We start from the raw sequence: 21125 nt of genomic DNA on the forward strand, positions 1-21125 counted from the left end.
AGAGAGCGCTACGTGTACAGGCCCCGAGCTGGATTCTTCCACTCTTCAGGGTTATCTGAAGTCATTACGTGATGAACCTGTGATGTGACATACAATGTACTTTCTTTCTTTTTTTCATATTCGCCACGAAGATCTCAGAGAAATGTGGAGCATTGATGAGACTGATACATGAGGCTGATTTGTCTGAAGGGTTGATATCAAACCGATAATTGCCCATAATTTTGACCTACAGTGTATAATGCACAAATGTACATGTTCTGCGTGTGTGGTTCCTGGAATGTTGCTGATGCTTTTTGAGTGAAAATTCACCATAGTACAAGTTGATTGATTCTTAGCCCGTTTGAAATCGTCACGGTTCATGCTGAGACGTAATGAGGTGAATACACCACTAGTTACAACCTTCTGACAGAACTTGGATGCAGTCGGTGTGACAAGGTGTTGAATGCAATTGAAGCGATCAAGGCCGGTCTGGTATAACCATCACAATCATCTCCCAACTAGGCCTCAATTACGGCTCATGAAGCAAATTTGCGGGGACACAGCAGACCGTGGTAGCTGAAAACTCATCTTCCTGGAAACTCGTAGCAGTGTTTTGACACAGAGGAGGTGATTCCCTGTGATGCGGATAGTTCCCCCTAACCCTCTTCTCCTAGCTATGGTATGTATTGCATGACATTTCCTCTTAAACTCACAGTTTAAACTCTTGTTTTCTAAAACCCTCACGAACCTTTGTATCATAAATGTGAATCATTTCAATGGTGCGAGATTGAATGTTTATTTTGAGTGCTGCAATTGTTCACGGTACAAGTGATGGATTTGCCTGGACAAGCCCAGCCAAGGGTGTTATTTCATTTTTTTCCCCCCGCCATTTCACTTTGGCTGTTCTTGGCTGAGGCATTGTTGACATTCTATTGAAAGAGTCTGGCCTGCCGAGGGGTAGCGATTGGCTGGTTTGTCTCTTGGCTGGGTCTGTGTGAGCCTGGCGACTCACAGACACACATGGGCAAGCTCGGGCAGTGGTGAGGTGCATTGCTCCCCTCTTCTGCAAGCAGACTGGATCAATATGTATGCTGTGGTATGTACTGTACTCTGTTCTCGGGACTTGAGTCCGATATGAGTTGAATGTTTTTAGTGCTGTAAGCTGTTTATCTTCCTTTGTACATGTATGTCACTATTGTCAGGGCCAGTATCACAGCTCTTTGTGACAGCCAAGATCTAGAGTGGGTCAGTATCCCTTTGCTTGCATCAGCTGGAGTGAACTGTTGCATGCTGTTTTTGTATTGAGATTCTTCTTTGTTTACATTTTTTTTTTGTGCTACACAGACCAAGCAGGAACAAAGATAGTGCAATACCTATTGTTGTTGTTGTCGCAGTATTCATTTTGTAGTTCAAATGAACAAAGAAAATATTGCATTGATTTACTGCTGTATATAGATGTAATTAATGCAAGATGAGAAAGAAATCACTTCATGTGTACGTTTCTATGTATTTACATGTGAGTTTGGTGGTGTGCAGCGTGTTTTGAGGCGAGCCTTTCTCACAAACATGTTTGATTCACCAAATGAGTTTATGGGAAGCGCAAATTAGCACTGTGATGGTGATTGTGGTAGTAACAATGCAACACTGAGTAGGGGGCTTATGGCTTGAAGGGCATGGACTATTGGCCAAAAATTTGCATCAGCCCTTTTAGAGAAAAAATGAAATAAAAAAAGAACTCCAAGCCATTTTCCTTTGGCATGCAGTTGCGGCAAAGTAACAAAAAATTCCACTGAATTGAGTTTGTTGCCAACAATACAGACTTTAAAAAATCCCTCAATTTTAAACCATCCACAAGACATTTACTATTGACAGTTGGAGTGATTTTTTCAGACCTTTGTCAGGCAAGTAAGAATGATTTCAATCCACATGTAACAACACTAATTATTCAGGAATGGTGGATACATCTTAGACTAGAGGATAAATTGGCCATTTCCTTCACCTGGGGGAAATGTGAGAATGTCTCTGTCAGTACCACAATACTTCATGTTAAAATAAACAGTAAGAAGAATGGGCCCTGTTTCATAAAACTTAAGGGATCGTTTAGTTTTGGTTGAGACCTAATTTCAAGTTTCTAACATTTTTTGGTGAGATAGTGAGAAACCTCTTATGAAATATGAAAGAGCATGTAATTCTATGAGGAATTCAACGTTTATTTGATGAAAATTGGTTTTGGAATGGCTGAGATATCCAAAAAAGGGCGATTCTAATAAAGTGTGGGACCCACACTTTATTACCATCGCTTTGTTTTACTCTGTTTTTGGATGTTTCAGTCATTCCAAACCCGATTTTCATCGAATAAACTTTGAATTCCTCTTAAAATGGTATGCTCTGTACTATATCACAGGGTGGTCCACGAGGGGTTTTAGCATGTCGCTGCAACATGCTAAAATTCTTGTGCAACATTCTAAAAAGCCAGCAACATGCTATGCAACATCCTAAAGAATTTGCAATTTGCAAGTATTCAAAAATGTGCAAAACATGTGCATAACATAAGAAACATCAAACTACCAGGTACTTTAGATATTTGTGTGCAAAACATGAGAGAGAACATTGAATGTAAGCAGCACAAAGAGAGATGGGCAGCAAAATATTGCGTACTACGTACTCATCGTGTGCGCTCCGCGCATATTCAATTTCTGCAATATTCTCAGATTCTGAGCTTGCAACATGCAAAAATTTCAAGTTGTGGACCACCCTGTATCATAAGTGTTTTCTTGGTATCTCGCAGAAAGTTAAAAGCCCAATACTCATCTCCACCAATACTGTACCATCCCTTTAACATCAATAACAAGTTTCAATAGTTATTATAAGCTACTGAAATCCTTGCATCTGATTGGCTGAGAGCAAATTCGCCATAGAAATGTGGCAGTTGTTACTGATAACAAGCTTTATGAAACGGGACCCAGGGCTCCATTTCACAGAATGTTGCTCTAATAGTATCTCTTGCTGTAATGGCAAATCAAATGTCATGGTAATGATGAGAATCCCGCTTCCTGATTGGCTGTTGCTATGAGAAGTTGCTATTCTAGCAAGAATTGCTATCATGAAATCTTTCATGACGTGAGACCCAGATGTACAATTCATCTGTGGAAGAATGATACGGGAAAGTTTATATCACATAAAGTGGAGTTTTTAGTCATGAATATATCTCTTGTTGCTATTTGAATGGACATACGTATAGTGAATACCTGTCACTGTAGTCATTATCAAGGATATTCAAAAATAAAATTATAACCACTGTGTTATACAACATAAGATTTACACCTTTATGATGATTTTTACAATAGTATATATGTGATACAACGTTTGGTTGAAGATGTATCCCTCATTGGGTTTTTTAGAGTAAGAGAGAGACTGATCTTTCTGCTGAAACTTAAAAATCTATGTGAGATCATTAATTTAAAAAAAAAATTAGAAAGCAAGTGCGTAGTATTTCATATACAAACTACATGATGTAGAAATGTGACCTTATGAGATGGAAGCTGTGTGATACCTTCAACATCTGCCTCCGGTATCTTACGTAGTTTAAGAAATTTGAGGCAAACCACAAAAATTACCCCATCATTCCTTGCTCATACCTCATTTCATATGCATCGTGCACAGGGCAATACATTGTACTTACCATGCACATGTATCACTGTACACATCGTCCATCTTAACGAGCTCCGAACTGCTTGCAAGATAATTGTCCATTCAATGATATGAATAATTCACTTTGTTAAAAGGCTACAGACTCGTGCAGTCAAAATTAGCTCATCACACTGCTCGATGGGCCATAACAGCTCTTGGAAACAGCTTCTTTTCTTTCCATATCCCTGACATGTGGTCATAAAGAGATGACATCCTTTAGTCCTGAAATGTTTTGGTTACTGTATTTAAATGTGTGAAAATTGATGTAATCATCAAAATTTAGGGACCATCATGTTGCATGAGAATGGAAAGTAGTGTGTAATATTGTAGATAGAGCTGCTGGTAACATTTTTCTGACAGTGCGTCACAAGTTTCGATTTGCAAATTGCAACTGAACCCCAATGCTGTTTTGAAAGGTATGTGATGCTTATTTATGGAAAACTATTTGATATACGATATGATATCAATGACTGAAATCTGCAATTGATTCTAGTCTCTTGAATTATAATGTAATTTTATGTGTATTGTGTAATGTTGTAGGTGCTGGTTGACACAAATTATTCAGCAAATTTGAGCAGCAGTTCTGCATTGTAAACATGGATTTTTTTTTTCAGATGTACAGTCTGTAAAGGAAAAGATGATTTATTTCTTGTCTGGATACCACCTTGAGACGAGTGATATGATGAGCTTTGTTATTTCTGACTACCCTTACAAGAGAAATGTGTTAACTAAAGCATAATTTTTGGATCCAATTTTAGACAAAAATAAAAAGGATGAAGAGGTTTTAGCATTACAGAGAATGTATGGGAGATTGAGTTGCTGTGCAGGTAGATACATTGTACATGTATGGCCATGTAATATCTCTTAGTGCACGGCAGATGCACATTCTCTGTAATCTTTTCTTCAGATGTGGTATTATCATAGAAAATTGCCTGGGACTTGTGAAGATGGAATATTCATTTCTCATCTGGAGGCAGACGTACGAAGTGAGCCATCAGTGCGAGTCTGGCGTCTGCCAACCAGGATTCTGTCATCCCCATTTATCTCCCGTAGCTTATTGTGTCACCGTGTTTGTGGCTAACTCTGGCGATTTGTTTGGAAACCGCTCCATCGCCACAATTCCATTTTCTCTGGTGTTATTAGTTCGGTTCACCCTCTCTCAAGCTAGGTCACTGGTTTGTTGTGCCTGGCCTCACCTTGAACGGACCTAGTTTAGGGCACTTGTCAATGTGTCATGCTTGGATGACAAAGACAAAGTGCACAACTGGAGATATGAAGCATGGAGTAAAAATTGAAACCAAACAAAATAATGATGGAATGTCAGTATCTTTCTGTTTGGAGATGACTGGTGTGCTATAAGTTTTTATGATTGAATCAGTGTCTTAGGAGTAACACTTTATTTGCAAGGCACTGATGGGAAGCCTACTGAAAACAGACAAACAACACACACACACACACACACACAAAACAGGCTTGTAAAAATATTGTAATTTGACATTGCCAAGAAACTGTACAGTTTTACACTGCTTTTTCTGTAATATGACCTCAATGGCTTTTCCTGTATCCAGTTGATGAGAAGAAAACCAACACTCCAAAGAACACAGAGATAATCCTTGGAGTGTTTCCATTTCTTCAAGTTAAAGGGGTGATATAGTTTTGGTTGAGATGGGGATTCAGGTTTTAACTTTTTGTGAGATAATTAGAAATCACTTTGAAGTGTGAATGAGCATACAATTCTACTTAAGAGGAATTAAAACCTGAATCCCCATCTCAACCAAATGTATCACCCCTCTAAAGGTTGTGAGGACATTATGCTATAAAAGTGATGTTTGGGGATTGATGCTGAAAGGAGCTACGCACTGCAAAATGTCATGCATGTTGTATTGCAAGTTGTATTGTATTTACAGATACCTTGATCATCATTTGTGTGGCCACAGGAATATCTAAATATTTGTGACCCGCTACAACAAAATGATCCTAAAGTCGGGCGAGGTCGATTATTTGAAAATTGCATGACACAATTCCACAATCTTTCTGCTTTAAATTGATATATAACACGTCTTATAAAAATAATCGGCTGCGGAGATATCGATGTTTAAAGGAGAGCATGTCAAGACGTCTGGGAAATCACTGTTTCGAGAAAAGCGCCCTAAAAGTTCTCCTTGCGCACTGTTGCGACGCAATCACAATCAAGAGACACGCAAGTCAGTATTCACCTCCGGACAATAGAAGTGAAGCCCTAGCAACCCCTGAAATGCTCATTCAAACACAGCGTCGGCGGTCTCCTCACCGACCAATCAGTGACCAGGATGTCAGGAGAAGCAGCTAGGCATAGCGCAACCCGCCCGCACGCACCAGTCGACTGGGCAGTGTGCGAGCTTAGCGGCAAGCAGCAAACTGATCAATGAGATCACTGTGGTCGTTGTTAGGGGCGGAGCCTATGTGTGGCGCTCAATCCAAATGTTCGAACCAGTTTCTGCTTCGTTGAAACCGCCAAAAAAACATGGCCCAGAAAAACGCTATTTTTGGGTCTTTCCTTTCATCATTTTGCTTCAAAATTTCGACAGATGATAGAAGACATGTCAGACTCTAATAATATGTCAAATTCAGAAAATCGTAAGTTTTGACCAATTTTGATGCTCTAACTTCAAACTCGATTTTCACGGCTTCGACCGTGCGCGACTTTAGGACCATTTTGTTGTAGCGGGTCACATTTGTTATGTATTTTAGTACAGTATTTCAATTGTCTTTTGATTACTTACATATATATCCACAAGAAACCCTTAAAACCAAGATTTTGCTGATGACATCGTCTGTCAATCATTGCTAAAGTGACAATATCAGGGAATAATTTTCCTGGTATCACATCGCAATTTGCTATGCACTTTTACACCACTGCTACACAAACTATCTTTTGTGTAGCAGTTTTCTTCCATAGAAATGTACAGGATACCATGTGAAATATTGTTCATCAGCTGAAATTGCTAATCAAATTTGAGTTGGAAAATTATTCCCTGAATATGATTAATGAAAGACATTTACACAAGACTGCACCTTCCCCCCTACCAAGCATAACCTGCATGTTTCTCTCTGATGTCTTTTGTGAATCATATTAGTAACACATGGATACATTCTTCATGTGCTTGATTATTTTTTTTTCTGACAGAGCCATATTGGCTGCATAAACTCTTTGATACTGAGAGACATAACAACAATAATGAGTGTAGTTTGTATGTCTGTACTTTAGAGTGCAGAATACACAAAGTAGACTTGTCTGGCAAACAGAATAATCACATGACTGGAACTCTTGGAATTTCTTCAAGGAAGTATTTATTTAACTCTCATTGGAAATACAGACTGCAGTATTTGAGAAAAAGGGACATGTAATGCATCATTGTGCATGTTTATGTGTGTGTGTGTGTGTGTGTGTGTGTGTGTGTGTGTGTGTGTGTGTGAGCATGTATTTTAGTGCATAGGTGGGGAAAAATTAGAATAGTGGTAGAATTTTCACTTGTGTGTGTACAAACAGTGATGGAAATTAAAGAATTTTTATTCTGTAATTGCTCATAGTTTCCTATCAGACAAAACAGATAATAATCCAAAGCAATGATTATGTCTGTTACTGTTTCTTTTGATGATGCAGTGTGTAGACCTTCGGGAGACCATTCCTTTGCTGAAAATTTTGTATCACCAAAACAATGCTGTGTGCATAACAATTGAGCACTGAAATTAATCTTTATGAAAAATACATGTAGGCATACAGAGGGGAAACTTTGTAAACTGAGAGGAAATATAATCATGGTACTGTCAGAATTTCTTTGTTGTAAAAAATACAATGAACGTGAAGGATTTCCTATAGCTTGTGTTCAGAAAAGAGTGGATAAAACAATGAGATAAAAGGTCCCAATATTATAGGTATTTTTGGAACTTGGTTGGAGACCAAGTGATATTTCAAGCATTCAATATCTTGTACAGACTGGATATATTTCTCTGTTAGAGAAAAGCAGCAAATGTGGGTGCAAGGGGCCTTCTATTAGTATTAAGCATAGAGAAATTCATTAAAGTGATATGGGCTTGATAGTCTGTGACTCATGATTTCCTAAAGCCTGAATGATTAGCTTGCCTTGAGGCTGTTCCTTTGTGTGTTTAGATGTCCAGTGCAAACAAGGGCCTGTCTACAGAGCTCAGGGGTGTGCTACCTTTGTTATGCTTCTATTTTGATCACAAATGATACAGCGGTAACAGCTGGTACTGGTAGGGTACTTCTGCAGTGACAAACTCTAGCACTCCAGTCTCCACTCTACTGATGTAAACATTTATCATATTAGAATACAAGCACAGAAACATGGGCTACACAGAAACACAGGCTTCTCTGTCGCACTTGCATCCATAGTGTTCATTAGGGTGTCTTGAATGAGTGATATTGCAATATTATGTCTGTCTGTCTGTGTAGACTCAAGGCATATAATGATGATAATGATTGGGGTATTATATCTACAGTATGCACACTCATGGTTACCATGCTGCACTAATTGCAGATGAAACTCGTAACGATGTGGCATTAGACTGTTTAGCGATGCGTGGCTGACAGTCCTGTCGCTGGAATAGTCATTGATCACCCTTTCCTGGACTGAGGCCAGCTCATTTACTGACATGCACCTATTTCAGCATGAATGTGCAGTATGCTGATCACACTGCACTCAATTAATACAACCTTGAGCCTCGAAACTTCCATACTTGTTACAATATATTGAGTATATTAAAGGGTGTATATGGTTGGTAGACTTCATATATTGTATATTAGAGTGATTTCCTGGGCCCCATTTCATGAAAAAAGTTGATATGATTGCAACTTTTGCTGGAATGGCAGTTGTCATGGTAACAACAAGAATCCAGCTTCCTGATTGGCTGTTGCTATGGGAAGTTGCCATTCCTGCAAGAGTTGCTATCTTTAATAGCTTCTTTTATGAAATGGGGCCCTGGTCTTCAGGAAACAAAATTGATGATTATATCAGAAAAACTTCTTTGGAAAACAGAGATGAGTACAATGTATAAATCTAGGATGATCACACATTAGTGTATAATTCCAGGGTCGGTCACTACCTTAGTTTGTAGGCAACAATGGTTATTCCTCTCAACTTCTTTCAAAGTAAATAAATGAATAAATGAATGAATGAATAAATGAATGAATGAATGAATGAATGAATGAATGAATGAATGAATGAATGAATGAATGAATGAATGAATGAATGAATGAATGAATGAATGAATGAATGAATGAATAAATGAATGAATGAATGAATGAATGAATGAATGAATGAATGAATGAATGAATAAATGAATAAATAAATAAGTGATGACTCGGTGAGTATGTTTCTCACATGAGATGTGAGAATGCAGGATTTAAAAAGAAATAAACAACAGCTACAACAAAATCTTATGAAATATCATATTCTTCATGGATTTCAAAATTGTCAGTCCTGTGTCAGTGTGCATTCAGATTTGAATTTTTTGTTGCTCAGTCGCTGATTTTCATGACAACCATTACAGATAATAGTTTTTTTTTTTCAAGGTATATACTCAGTGTTTGCCTGCAGATAATGTTAGCATCACAGTAGCCATGGTGAATTTGATCAGAAAGTGCACATGTACTGGGCTGTAAGAAAGAATAGACTCCTCAGCTTCCCCTTAAGACTTCTTTGAATAATCAGGGTATCTTCACTGTTCACAAGGCATCTGCTCTTTTAGGCAAGTGTTTTCTCATGCCCAGTAGTGTAAATTATAATGTGTTTGCCAAATGCTGGGTCACACTTACGCATTTCATGTTTAATCGTTCCCCACCTACCCTCATGTTTGGAGATGAATTATGAAAACCCCCAACTCAATATGGCCAAGATATTATCATTCCATGTGTTATTGCGATGCCAACCACATACATGTAATTCGTTGCCCCTCCTGACAAAAGAAAAAAAATGTTACAAAAAACAAAACAAAACAAAACACACAACAAACACAAAAAAATTACAGATATGAAACAAAGCGAAAGTACTGTCCTGACAAATATTGGTGAACAAGCAGTAGTGACTTCATCTGGTTTGTAAATTGTTGGCATTTAAGCCTTACAAAATGAAATATCCAAGTACATTGTATAATTTACATTATGGAACATGAGATTAAAGAATATGAAGCCAGTCTTGCAGTGAGACTATGAGCTGTACAAGAAGGCATGGTCTGTGATCAGACAGGCTTTAGTGTACCATTAGCATAGAGCTCATTTAATCTCTTGCTTCCTACATCATCGATCAACCAGCCAGGGGTGAAAATAACAGAAACACAGCGCTGGAAAAAGTTGGGTGGAAAATGGCTGAAAATGATGCAAAAGTAATTACCACACCACAGACAGATTGAAAAGGGCAATAAAAATCACCAAAAATGTGGAGGTCATTTGTAATGAGGTGTGATTCTTGTCCAACTTACAGTATTTCTTAGGATTATTCCTGAAAGATTGAATACAACATATTTTCATCATTGATATGCAGGATACTTGCCTAAAAATCAATAATACTAATACCAGGAAAAAAAGAGAAGATTATTAGTATCTATGTGTATTATCTACATACCGGCATCCCACATGGGAGTTTAATGTGCCATATACCGGTAATTGAATCACTGTTTGAATAGGAAAGATGTGTTTACTATTTGGGGAATTTTTTTATTTTTCTTGTGTTGTTTCAAGGTGCGTTATAACCTTCAGGGGCGTTAGACCAATCACTGAACAAGCCTCTTAATACCAAATGTGCTTCAAAAATTTACATGGTATGTGACCAGTACCTCACAGAGTGAACACATTTTTATGTCTTTCTACCCTTCCTGTAACAGTTGAATGCATATTTGGAACACCGAGGTCATTACATTGTTCTATTTCTCGCTCATTTGATCCAGTTTGCCTAGGCCCTATCCTGCAAGGATCTGTGCCGTCAATTTCCAATTTCCATCAACCTAAATTTGTATGTATGTGTACGTGTGTGTGTGTGATGCATAGGACTCTAAACTTTAGGTGGGGATAAAGATAATTGGAAACCAGTCAAACTAGTGGAATTGAATTTGTATTCTGTGTTTGTGTCAGTTCCAACATTCTAACAGTGTTACATTGTGATGCATTGCCTAACATGAATTACCAAATTACATCTGCGCCAGATTTTTCTCTGGCCCATGATGCCACCAGGTTTACCATTGGGAGCAGTGATTTAAAAAATGTTTGAGTCATCACATCTGTATATTGTCATGTGTAGATCACTTGTATCATAAAACATGTTACCATACACAAATATGTGAAAGCCTAAAATGTAAGGAGATATCATTGTTTTTCTCAATAAACCATAACTGTAGACCATTTATTCTAGAAACAATTTGATTATAACTATTGTTCACATTTAGTATATTTAATAATACTTAACATTGATTACACTGGTTATCATTTTTACCTTGGTTGTTTCTATCCCTTACTCACATTTTAGAACTATTTTGAAGCACTTAAGCTGGGTTTTTGTTTCATCTGCAAATGGTAAATAATAAGTTTAGTACAGATAGATGTGACATACTACAGAATAGCAGTAGAGACTGTACAATTGGTTTGTATGAAGGGGTTCGTATAGTTTTGGTTTAAACCTAATTTCAGGTTTCTAACATTTTTGGTGAGATAATGAGAAACCTCTTATGAAATATGAAAGAGCATGTAATTCCATGACTGAGGAATTCAACATTTATTTGATGAAAATTGGTTTTGAAATGGCTGAGATATCCAAAACAGACCAATTCTAATAAAGTGTGGGACCCAGCTTTTATTACGATCGCTTTGTTTTACTTTGTTTTTGGATGTTTCAGTCATTCTAAACCTGATTTTCATCAAATAAACTTTGGATTCCTCTTAAAATGGTATGCTCTGTACTATTTCATAAGTGTTTTCTTGGTATCTCGGAAAAAAGTTAAAAGCCCATTTCTTATCTCCACCAATACTGTACCATCCCTTTAAAGTATGCTGTCGTACTATGACAGTTGAAGACAGTCACAGAGAAGCAAGGGAGCATGGCTAATCAAAGAGTCCAATCGTATACATGACCAGACTCCTTCAAGGTTATGCACAGGTCCTGACAAACACTTGGTGAACAGGTACAATTGAATGGCCATACTAAAAGCACCTATTATGCACTGCATTTATACTTGAATAGGATAAATGATTATGGTGGATATATTCTCTTGCTGCTCGCTTGTTGTATGCCTTTATAGCAAATGAATTCTAGATATCTGCCACAGTATGAGTATTCATGAGCCTGAAGGTCATGAAATTGCCTGATAAGTATGCAACCACCTACACTGACTGGGACAAGATATTAGCCAGAACATTTCAGATTCACAGGTTTTTAGAAGGACTCTTCTTTTGTACAAGTAAAGGGCAATAATCGTCGATAGTAGTACAGTACTCTCCACATAATCGGGTGGGCTCGGGCAGAGCGTTTCTTACCCGATAAAGCGGAGTACCCGATAAACAGAAAAACACGTCTCATTCACATTTACACACACAATGTGCATACGGTACATGTGCGTGTGCATTGTACACTGCACCAGACACTCTTGCACGGCACATTATGCAGTCCGTACCTTACACTTGCTCAGTCACAAGCAATAATTTACACTCTTTTTATGGACAAATATGTCTTCAGAAAACTTGTTTTGTTACTGTACCTGTATGAGCAACAAAGAAAGTAATACATCAAGATGTCTTAATGAAATTGAGTACAGTAGGTTTTCATTATCACAGCGCAAGTAAGCCTAGACAATAATGTCATCAGTGCATTCCCTGACGTAAATTATGATTCACTCTGAAAGTTCTGCATAAAAAAAAAAAGATGTTTGTTTTTTAAAGATAGTTACGCAGTTTTGATGTGATTTGAAATAAAAGTGAGTTTAATTTTGTGATTTTTTTTTGTGTGTGTGTGTGTGTGTTGTTTCCAACAGTGCGAGTGAATTTAGATGGAGGATTGTGGAAATGAAGCATTGAGAAATTATCAATCTTTGTTAAAATCAATCTTTATGCTGTGTTGTATTAGCTGTTGCATTTCAGTTTTTGCAAGCGCCTCATGGCCGAGGTACATTGTATCCACATGGTTATTGCAATTTTGCAACATCGCAATGATTGCAATCATATACAGTGAGTATCAATGTCATTTGTGCGTGATTTTTGTTTGTTTTGATTTGAAATATTTGAACGAACGGTAAAAAATCAAACCCCCGACTTTTCTTTAGAATTAAAAACAAAAGGTTGTCAAAATTCGATCTGTACAGAAAGTGGAAAACAAATGAAATTCTGTTTTGACCAACTCAATAAAAGTAATTCATGACGGTAATCATGGTCAGAAGAAAGACCCTTTACATAAATCGGACGAAAACAGTGACATACTTACAGTATGTACGATAACGTGTTCCTTTAAGTAACCAAAAGTAAAGTCGATTATACAAAATTTTGTCTTTTTTTGCCTATACACAGAGGCAAAAAATCCTGTGCACATGTTCCTAAAATATTTTAACAAACAGTAAAAGATCAAACCAGCAACTTTTCTTTGGACTTAAAAACAGAATGGCATAATTTGATCTGTACATAATGCGGAAAACAAATAAAAATTCTGTTTTGACCCTCACAATAAAAGTAATTCATGTTGGTAATCATGGTCAGACAAAAGACCCTTTACATAAATCAGACGAGAATGGTGACATACGGTATATGATATTGTGTACTTTAGGTAGCCAAAAGTAAAGTCGATCATACAAAATTTGTTCTTATTTTAGGCCTATATACATCGTTCATGGCTGATTATTTTGCAAACATTTCTGCAAATGTTGAAGCTGGTGTATTAGTGTGAAATCATTCAGACTACTACTTATTTAGAAAAGAAAGTCTCCAGAGTTTTTTGCTTTTTTGCACTTGCCACCTCCGAATAAATGATCGATTCAACCTGGCAGACAACTGGCAGGAGATTCTGAAGACCTCTCTCCTGGACAAACTGGCGAAAATAATCAAGCATCTGGATTTTCTGCCTATTGGTCAGAGGTTGTACTTCCTCCACCTCCTCCGGATCCGTTTGGACAGCTGAGAAGGCCCCTTCACTGGACGTGGAAGCTCTATCCTCTCGTGCCACTTGAAGTAGTTCATCATTGGAGAGATTGCCGCTTGTTTGAAGGTCTTCATCTATCCTGATGAATGCTTCAAATTCATCTGCAGTCATGTTGTCTGGCACAGGCAAAGCATCATTGTCATCAGCATCATCGTTGTCAGTATGAAAGCCCGCCTTTCGGTAGCAATTCACGATTGTCTTGGGCAGAACTGCATCCCACGATTGTTTTGCAAGATACACGGCATCCAGCACATTGATAGACCCAGCTATGTCGAGGGCCCTTCTCTCTTCATCGGCATCTAAGGTGGAGATGATTCGGGAATTCAATAGGTTCCTGTAATGACCCTTCCAATTCCGGATGATGCCCATATCCATGGGCTGAGCCACGCTTGTTGTGTTCGGGGGCAGGAACTTCACGGATATGTGAGTTAGCTCAAGATTGGCAGGGTGAGCGGAACAGTTATCAACAAGGAGGCAGATGCGGCGATCTTGCACGCGGAGTTCCCCATTCCACTCGTTCAACCACTTCCGGTATATGTCTCCTGTCATCCACGCGTTTTTTGACGATGCATATAGCACAGGCAATCGTGTCATATCGTTCAGGAAAGCCCTCGGTTTCTTCGCCTTGCCGATGATGAGCAAAGGCCTTTTGTCGGTGCCAGTCATGTTTGCGCACATCATTACGGTGATGCGCTCTTTTGCCTTCTTACCACCTGGCAATTCAGTCCCCTTTAAACAATATCCCTTGTCAAGAAACCCGCGGTAGTAGAGGCCAGTCTCGTCTGCATTGTAGATATCCTCTGGTTTGTAGGTCTCCAGCACTTCTTTCAGTTTTCCACTTTTCCATTCATTCGCAGCTGGAAGGTCTGCATGCTGCTTTTCTCCATGTTCTTTTTTATATATCAAATTGTTTCTCGCTTTCCAGCGACTAAGCCATCCCTCTGAGGGCTCGAACACTGAACCTGCAGCCGCTGCAAGCTCCGTGGCTTTTTTCTTAAGAACTGGTCCAGATAATCTGGCTCCCTGGGCCAGTTTGTGTTGAACCCATACGTAAAGGGCATCACCGACTTCCCCTTCCTTTCCATCACGCATACGTTTTCTGTTCCCCTTTCCTTTCTCACAGTCCGCCAAAATGCGCTCCCTTCCTAACCAAATCCTCGAAACTTGGGATTGTGACACTCCGTATTTTTTCGCTACAGACCCCTGCCTTACTCCTGGAAGTTGGAGATTTCGTATGATTTCTTCTTTTTGAGCAAGGGACAAGTCCACACGTTTCTTTGTAGATGAAGCCATGTTGAAAGCTAGAATGAACTTTCCACCTCTCTGGCTATTATAGAAGATGTTCGTTACTTTTCGAGAAGTGACTGGTGAAAAGCAAAATTATGGAGCTGGTGCAAGGCCTGATTTTCGTTGCAAACTGTGGTGAGTGTTGTTGCGGAGCAAAGGAGGAGTGCAAGTGTGTTCAACTCCTGTCTTTCTATGCGACTGTGAGTGCCAGCTGCATATGTGATGTTCATTTACGTGTGGCAAGTCAGTCTGTACGTGCACGTGCGTTTTCATGTTTAATCACTCCCCAAATGATCGGTCTTCTTTGCAAATCAAGCAGAGAATGTGATTAGCCGTGGAAAATTGGACATCTTATAGTGATACAACTGCAATAAAATGTGGGCAAAATTAGATTAGAAGAAAATTACATACCCATTTATGCGGAGAGGCAACCCAATTATCAGATAATCATAATGTGCGTTGGAAGTACTTTTGACATTACTACCCAATTAAACGAAGTACCTGTTTAAGCGATACCCGATTACGTGAAAAGTACTGTATTGCTAGGGAGATGAGTAGAATAGTGATAAATGTCTCCTTCTCATACTTTCTAAAACAGGGCTCAACATTAGCAGTGGCCCTGTGGCCCAGGGCAACTAAAAATTAATGTTGGACCACCAAATTTAAAAAAAGGTTATCTTTTATTGGCCCATTCAGGCAACTAAAATTCAAAATGAATCATTACGTTTGCTTTTGTATTGGACCACCACATCTTTTTCGGGCCACCAAAATTTTAGATTTTAAGATTTTAGTGGCCATAAAGGGCTACCAGAAAAAAAAAATACTGCTGGTCCCTGCTAAATTACAAATTTGAGAATTAAGTACTTGTAGTGGCATATGGACATTTGGACTTATATGTATTGCTTTTGGCATTTTAGTTTATATTTGAAGGTCATGTTTATCAAATTATCACATTGTTTGTTTTTCTTTCCTAGCAGTTTATGAGACCCTATTAAGCACAGCACATACTATAATGTACCTCATTAAGTATGGCACATTTGTATCACATTACAAACTTACCAAGTCAATGTGGTAAAAATGTGCAGTGCTTACTGAGGGCTCATAATCTGACTGGGAAGAAAACAAACAAATAAACAAAGGAACAAATAAAAAAGCTCCTTGGAATCCAGGATTTGCTGGAATCATGAAAAAAACAAACAGGAGAAAATCAGTGTGAGTGCACCCACATTACTTGTGTCCTTAGAGGCTTTCAGAGATTACAGTGCTCAAAATACACTCTTTACCTCTTACCAAGGTGAGAGTTGGCAATCCATTATACATCTAAAGTTGAGTTGCCTTTACAAAAATATATGAAAATTGTGTTTGGTTGATGATTTAGGTTGTTTACATCATCCTTTTCCCCATAAAGTAAGTCAACTTGGTCTTTCTGATATCATTGCATAAAAGGAAATTTAGAAAAATGTGTACAGGGAATGAGGGAATTTTGAGATGAAGACATGATCATCTCCCTCTAGTTTACATTAAATACATTGTACATAACTCCATTTTTGTGCAGTAATGTTTTTCCAATTCTCAAAGCTTTGATCTCTCCTCATGTGTTCCATTCTCGTGGAACATCACAGGGATGGAATTGCACTTTGAGCCAAGGATGAAGTCTGACATTTAAAGGTCGAAATATAAGAGGATGTAGTATGTCTTGTATCCCTTGCCTTGGTAGGACCATAACGTAGAGGCACATATGAATGTGTAGTGGACTTCCCTTCAGAGGGGTGCCAGTGAGTGAATGGCAGGCAAGTGCAGTATTCATGAAGCTTACGGAGGGCAGTACAGTATGTTGTAGCAATGTTTGCTCACAATGAATGCCAACCACTACATGATACTTCATATAACGTTGTCTCGTTCAAGATATAAAGAATATTTTCCAACGTATGTCATTTCAATAGTTCTCTGTATACAGCACAATAGAATGGCTAATAAATCCAATAGTTATTTGTGTTCTATAATCAGGTAGTGAAACCAAATTGCGACTTAAGCTGTAGATGCAGTTTCACGTGTCGAGAATGAGATAGAAAGCAACTCACAGATGTTTTAATATTCTCACCCTCCTGTTTCGGAATCGATACTACGAGTCAATGGCAATTAGTTGTCAGGTTATTTACTCTGCTAGTGCAAAGTACTTTTGAGCTGTCTGATAAAGTTCTTTTCCTTCTTCTTTTGAAATATTTTGTTTCGTAGTCCGAGCAGCGAGCCCCACACCTCGGTCACAGGATGATGCCTGCAGCTGGAGTACCGGGAGCAGCTGGAGGAGGAGGAGGAGGAGTTGGTGGAGGCAATGCAGGTGGAGGAGCTGTAGGGGGTGGTGCCGGAGCTGGTGCGGGAGGAGGGGGTGCAGGTGGTGCCAATAATCAAGGTGGGGGTAATGAGTTGCACCCCCTCCAAGCCTTCTACCTAGCTGTCATCAGCCAGCCCCAGCCCCCCATCACCATCTCGGCAAACCCCGAGGAAGAGGATAAGGAGGACAAGCTCCCTCCGGGCGGAGTGGATTGCTATGGCAACGAGCGCAAAGCGCTGTCTGACATGACACGGTTCTACAACAACGCCCAGCTGAGTGACATCAAACTGAAAGTTGGCTTTGAAGAATTCAATGCACACAAACTGGTCCTGGTGAGATGGAGTGAAGTCTTTGAGAGGATGTTCAGCTCCTATTGGACGGATCCCAGTCAGAAAGTAAGTACGGGAAGCTATGTTGGTTACACCTCACTGTTTACCATCAAGAGTTTACAGCAAATGCTACCACTTGATGAGTAGTCATTCACACACCTCATATGAATGTTTTACAATGTGTTGAAGTAGCTTTCAGTTTCCAGTTACAAGCCAAGCCAAGTTGTACCCCAATTCTGAGACCATTAAGTCTTTTGAATTAAGATCCCATATCAGGAAAATTATGTCACATTTTTGCAGAAATTTTGCAATGGAATATAGTGCAGTGCTGGTTTGCATTATTTTATATTTATTTTATATTTCTGTATATGCTGCACGATTCAAATTTCACACAAGTTGACGGATATTCACAGCATAAACGACTAGTGAAAGTATCGCATCCTGTACCACATGCAATTACTATGCATTGTATCCCATCTCCAGGCTAGGAAATAGCTCACTCTTCTAATAGAAAGTTATGATTCTTCTTTTTCATTTCCTTGTTGTGGTTCTCAATTGCAAATTCAACCATTCAAAAACTTGTCGAACAAATTGCAGTTCACACACTAATATACTTGCAAAATATATATGGCATACACAATACTTAAGTGCAGTTCTCAGGAGTACTTACTCCCTACAGGTGATTATTCAATAAGAGATTTCATTTCCAGTAATTACCAACCCTTCCTAAAATCTTTGAGTATGGCAATTCTATATTTTTATTGGTTTCCAAGTGTAGTGTCAGTGTATTTAATAGATGGATGTTCTTCTATTTCCTGCCCAGTTGCAGGTATAGCTGGATACCCTCAGAAAACAGAAATGTTGCACAATAAACTTCACATATCTTTTAGCAATATCTTCAAACCCAAAGAACATTCTTCAGAAACATTAACTTTGATGAGTAAAGTAAACCTTTATCGACTCCCCCTCGAGCATTTGGTTGATGCAAAGACTAATCTAGAACATCGAAGCTGCAATATGTTTACGTGAAGATACCACGTAAGGTGTGAGCAAGACATTTTTGTCCTGTGCACATTGTGAATTCCTAATGCACTTGACTGTGTATGTAAAACAAAGCATGTTTGATGCATTGTTGTTGGGATTGGATGTGACAACGATAGCAAAGCACCCTGGGAAGTGCTACTCTACAGACGTCATAATGTTGAAACCAGCAAGCTGGAGCGGGAGAAGTTGACCAAAACACCAGCAGCTAGAAGTGGGAAAGAATTCTCTTGTTAGAATCTTGGCTCATATACCACATCTAATAATACTCTCTTATCTTAATACTGTATGCACAAATTGCTAGGGTTTGTAAATCTGTGAACCAAACCTTCTTTATAACACATGCACAGTCAAGAACTAGAGATTGTAGGTATCTAATGTACACAATATGAGTGTCTAATAGGATGAATTCTACATTATCCTTATTCTGAACATACATTGCTGTTGATGGCTGCAATATTTAATCTATTTGTGTGTTTGATTAGCATTTTTACTCCATTAATTGTTAATGTGTGTGTGTGTGTGTGTGAATCTGTTGTTTATTGGCATAATTTCAAATAGAAATTAAGTGACATTACAACACTACACCTATCATGACTCATAGAAAGAAAATACATCTAAAGTGTATAACATGTGACTGTTACAAGATAGGAAGGGATAATGTAAAATTCCCTATGAATTCTGGCTTGTACAATTAAGGCCTCAAGTACCAACTCTAGAATGATGCAGTCATGAGTTTATGTTAAGTGGAGGAGTGTATACACTGCATCATAAGAAAAGAAGAAAAATGAGACAAAACAATGGTCCATTACACATACACCAACACCAGCATGTCTCATATCATCCATCAAATATTTATCTCCTTTACAACAACTGTGAAGTCCTCTAGAAGTGACCTAACATTTTTGTTTTCTTAGAAGCAGGAAGACATTATAATTCAGCAGACTTTGAACACTATTGATACCCCCGTTGTGTTTGTGATTAATGGTGTACACTTTACCCACCCTCATTTGTCAGTCATTTGTGGGTGCATCTACCACAGAGATGAGATGCATTCATTTCTCTCAATACAGCTTCCACTCCCCTCTGTCAATAATCAACTCATCCCTGCCAGTCTGTTAAAGATTAATTTGCACTTTTAGGTCCCAGATCTGGTAGTCATTAGTATGTACATTTGTATACAATCATACTTATTGTACATTTCTACTCTTTCTGTTCCACCCGTTATACTTTTTTGTTGTCGTAATTTGCTGCATCAAATCTAATTTAGTTTTGCTCATTCGGGCTATAATTCGATTCACTCAAGAGATCAGCTTGCTACAGTGTAACTCAATTTCTGTTTTTAATCAAATCATGCAGGAGAGAAATGACCTTAACCCCTGATGCATTATTCCACTCCCTCAGGTGTTGGGTGCTGCCTGTATGGATGGATGCTAGATTCATTGAGCATGTTTCTACTGGACACCTCGTATCATCTTGTATCACTGCGAATATTTGTCCCCCCCCCCCCCCCCCCATCACTTAGTATTTTACGACTACCTGAACTGTTTCTACTGAGCAATAAATACGTCAGGGCTGCACACTAACCCATTTTTTTCTTCTGGTCAGACCTGTCTGTCGGACCAGTAGTTACCCAGTTTTTTCATGTTTTACTGGTCCATTCCAGAAAAAGTTTAACATTCTTGTCCAGTGGTGATTTTTACTGGTTAGGGACCGTCGGACCAGTGCCAGTGTGCAGCATTGAATACGAGGTGATGGGAGGTGATGCGAGGCAGAGGAAACTTACATTGAAGTCGCATATTTTAGGTAGCAGATAGGTTGTACCTGCACTGCCTTGTGGGAAGGTAAACAAGAATCAAGATGGCACAAATTAGATCAAGACATGACATGAAATGTAGTAATTTACAAGCTTTACAGCTCTCAGCTACCCCTGCAAGTCAGGAATCAAGTTCTGCTGCTTTAAGAAGGAGAAGGTAGTCAAATGTTTCAGAGATGTGATGTCTCGAATTAGGAGATCATCCCTCGCATCACCGCGCATGGACCACCTCAAAAGGTAGAGGACAGAATGGGGGGGGGGGGGGCATACTGTACGTACACTGAGCGCGTGTTCGAGGCATAGCAGGAAAGGTAAAAGACACCAGAAAAGATTGTTTTTCATTCATAGGAAATAGGGCCATTTTCAGCATGTGAATATGGGTGATTTTTTTTTTTTTTTTTTTTTTTTTTTGGGGGGGGGGGGGGGGGGGCTTTCAATTGGTACCAGGTACACATTGTTTTGTTTATTCTCCATTTACCATA

The 21125-nt window shown here is 38.8% G+C and overlaps 1 protein-coding gene across 2 annotated transcripts in view; it reads left to right on the forward strand.

Annotated features, from left to right (window-relative positions):
* LOC139737598 (BTB/POZ domain-containing protein 17-like) overlaps positions 1-21125 on the forward strand; it is a 45764-nt gene that overhangs the window by 10979 nt on the left and 13660 nt on the right. Inside the window, exons 1-2 of one of the 2 annotated variants that reach the window (XM_071648278.1) lie at positions 912-1075; positions 17361-17852. In XM_071648278.1, the coding sequence (XP_071504379.1) occupies positions 1064-1075; positions 17361-17852 (504 nt within the window). In that variant the 5' untranslated portion in view covers positions 912-1063. Of the gene's footprint in view, positions 1-911; positions 1076-17360; positions 17853-21125 lie in introns of those variants that run through there. The other variant, XM_071648279.1, reaches the window with a different exon arrangement.

Source organism: Diadema antillarum, unplaced genomic scaffold (genome assembly GCF_040938485.1).
Source record: "Diadema antillarum isolate AM-2024a unplaced genomic scaffold, OU_Dant_1.0 seq00000696_RagTag, whole genome shotgun sequence".
Taxonomy (NCBI): Eukaryota; Metazoa; Echinodermata; class Echinoidea; order Diadematoida; family Diadematidae; genus Diadema; species Diadema antillarum.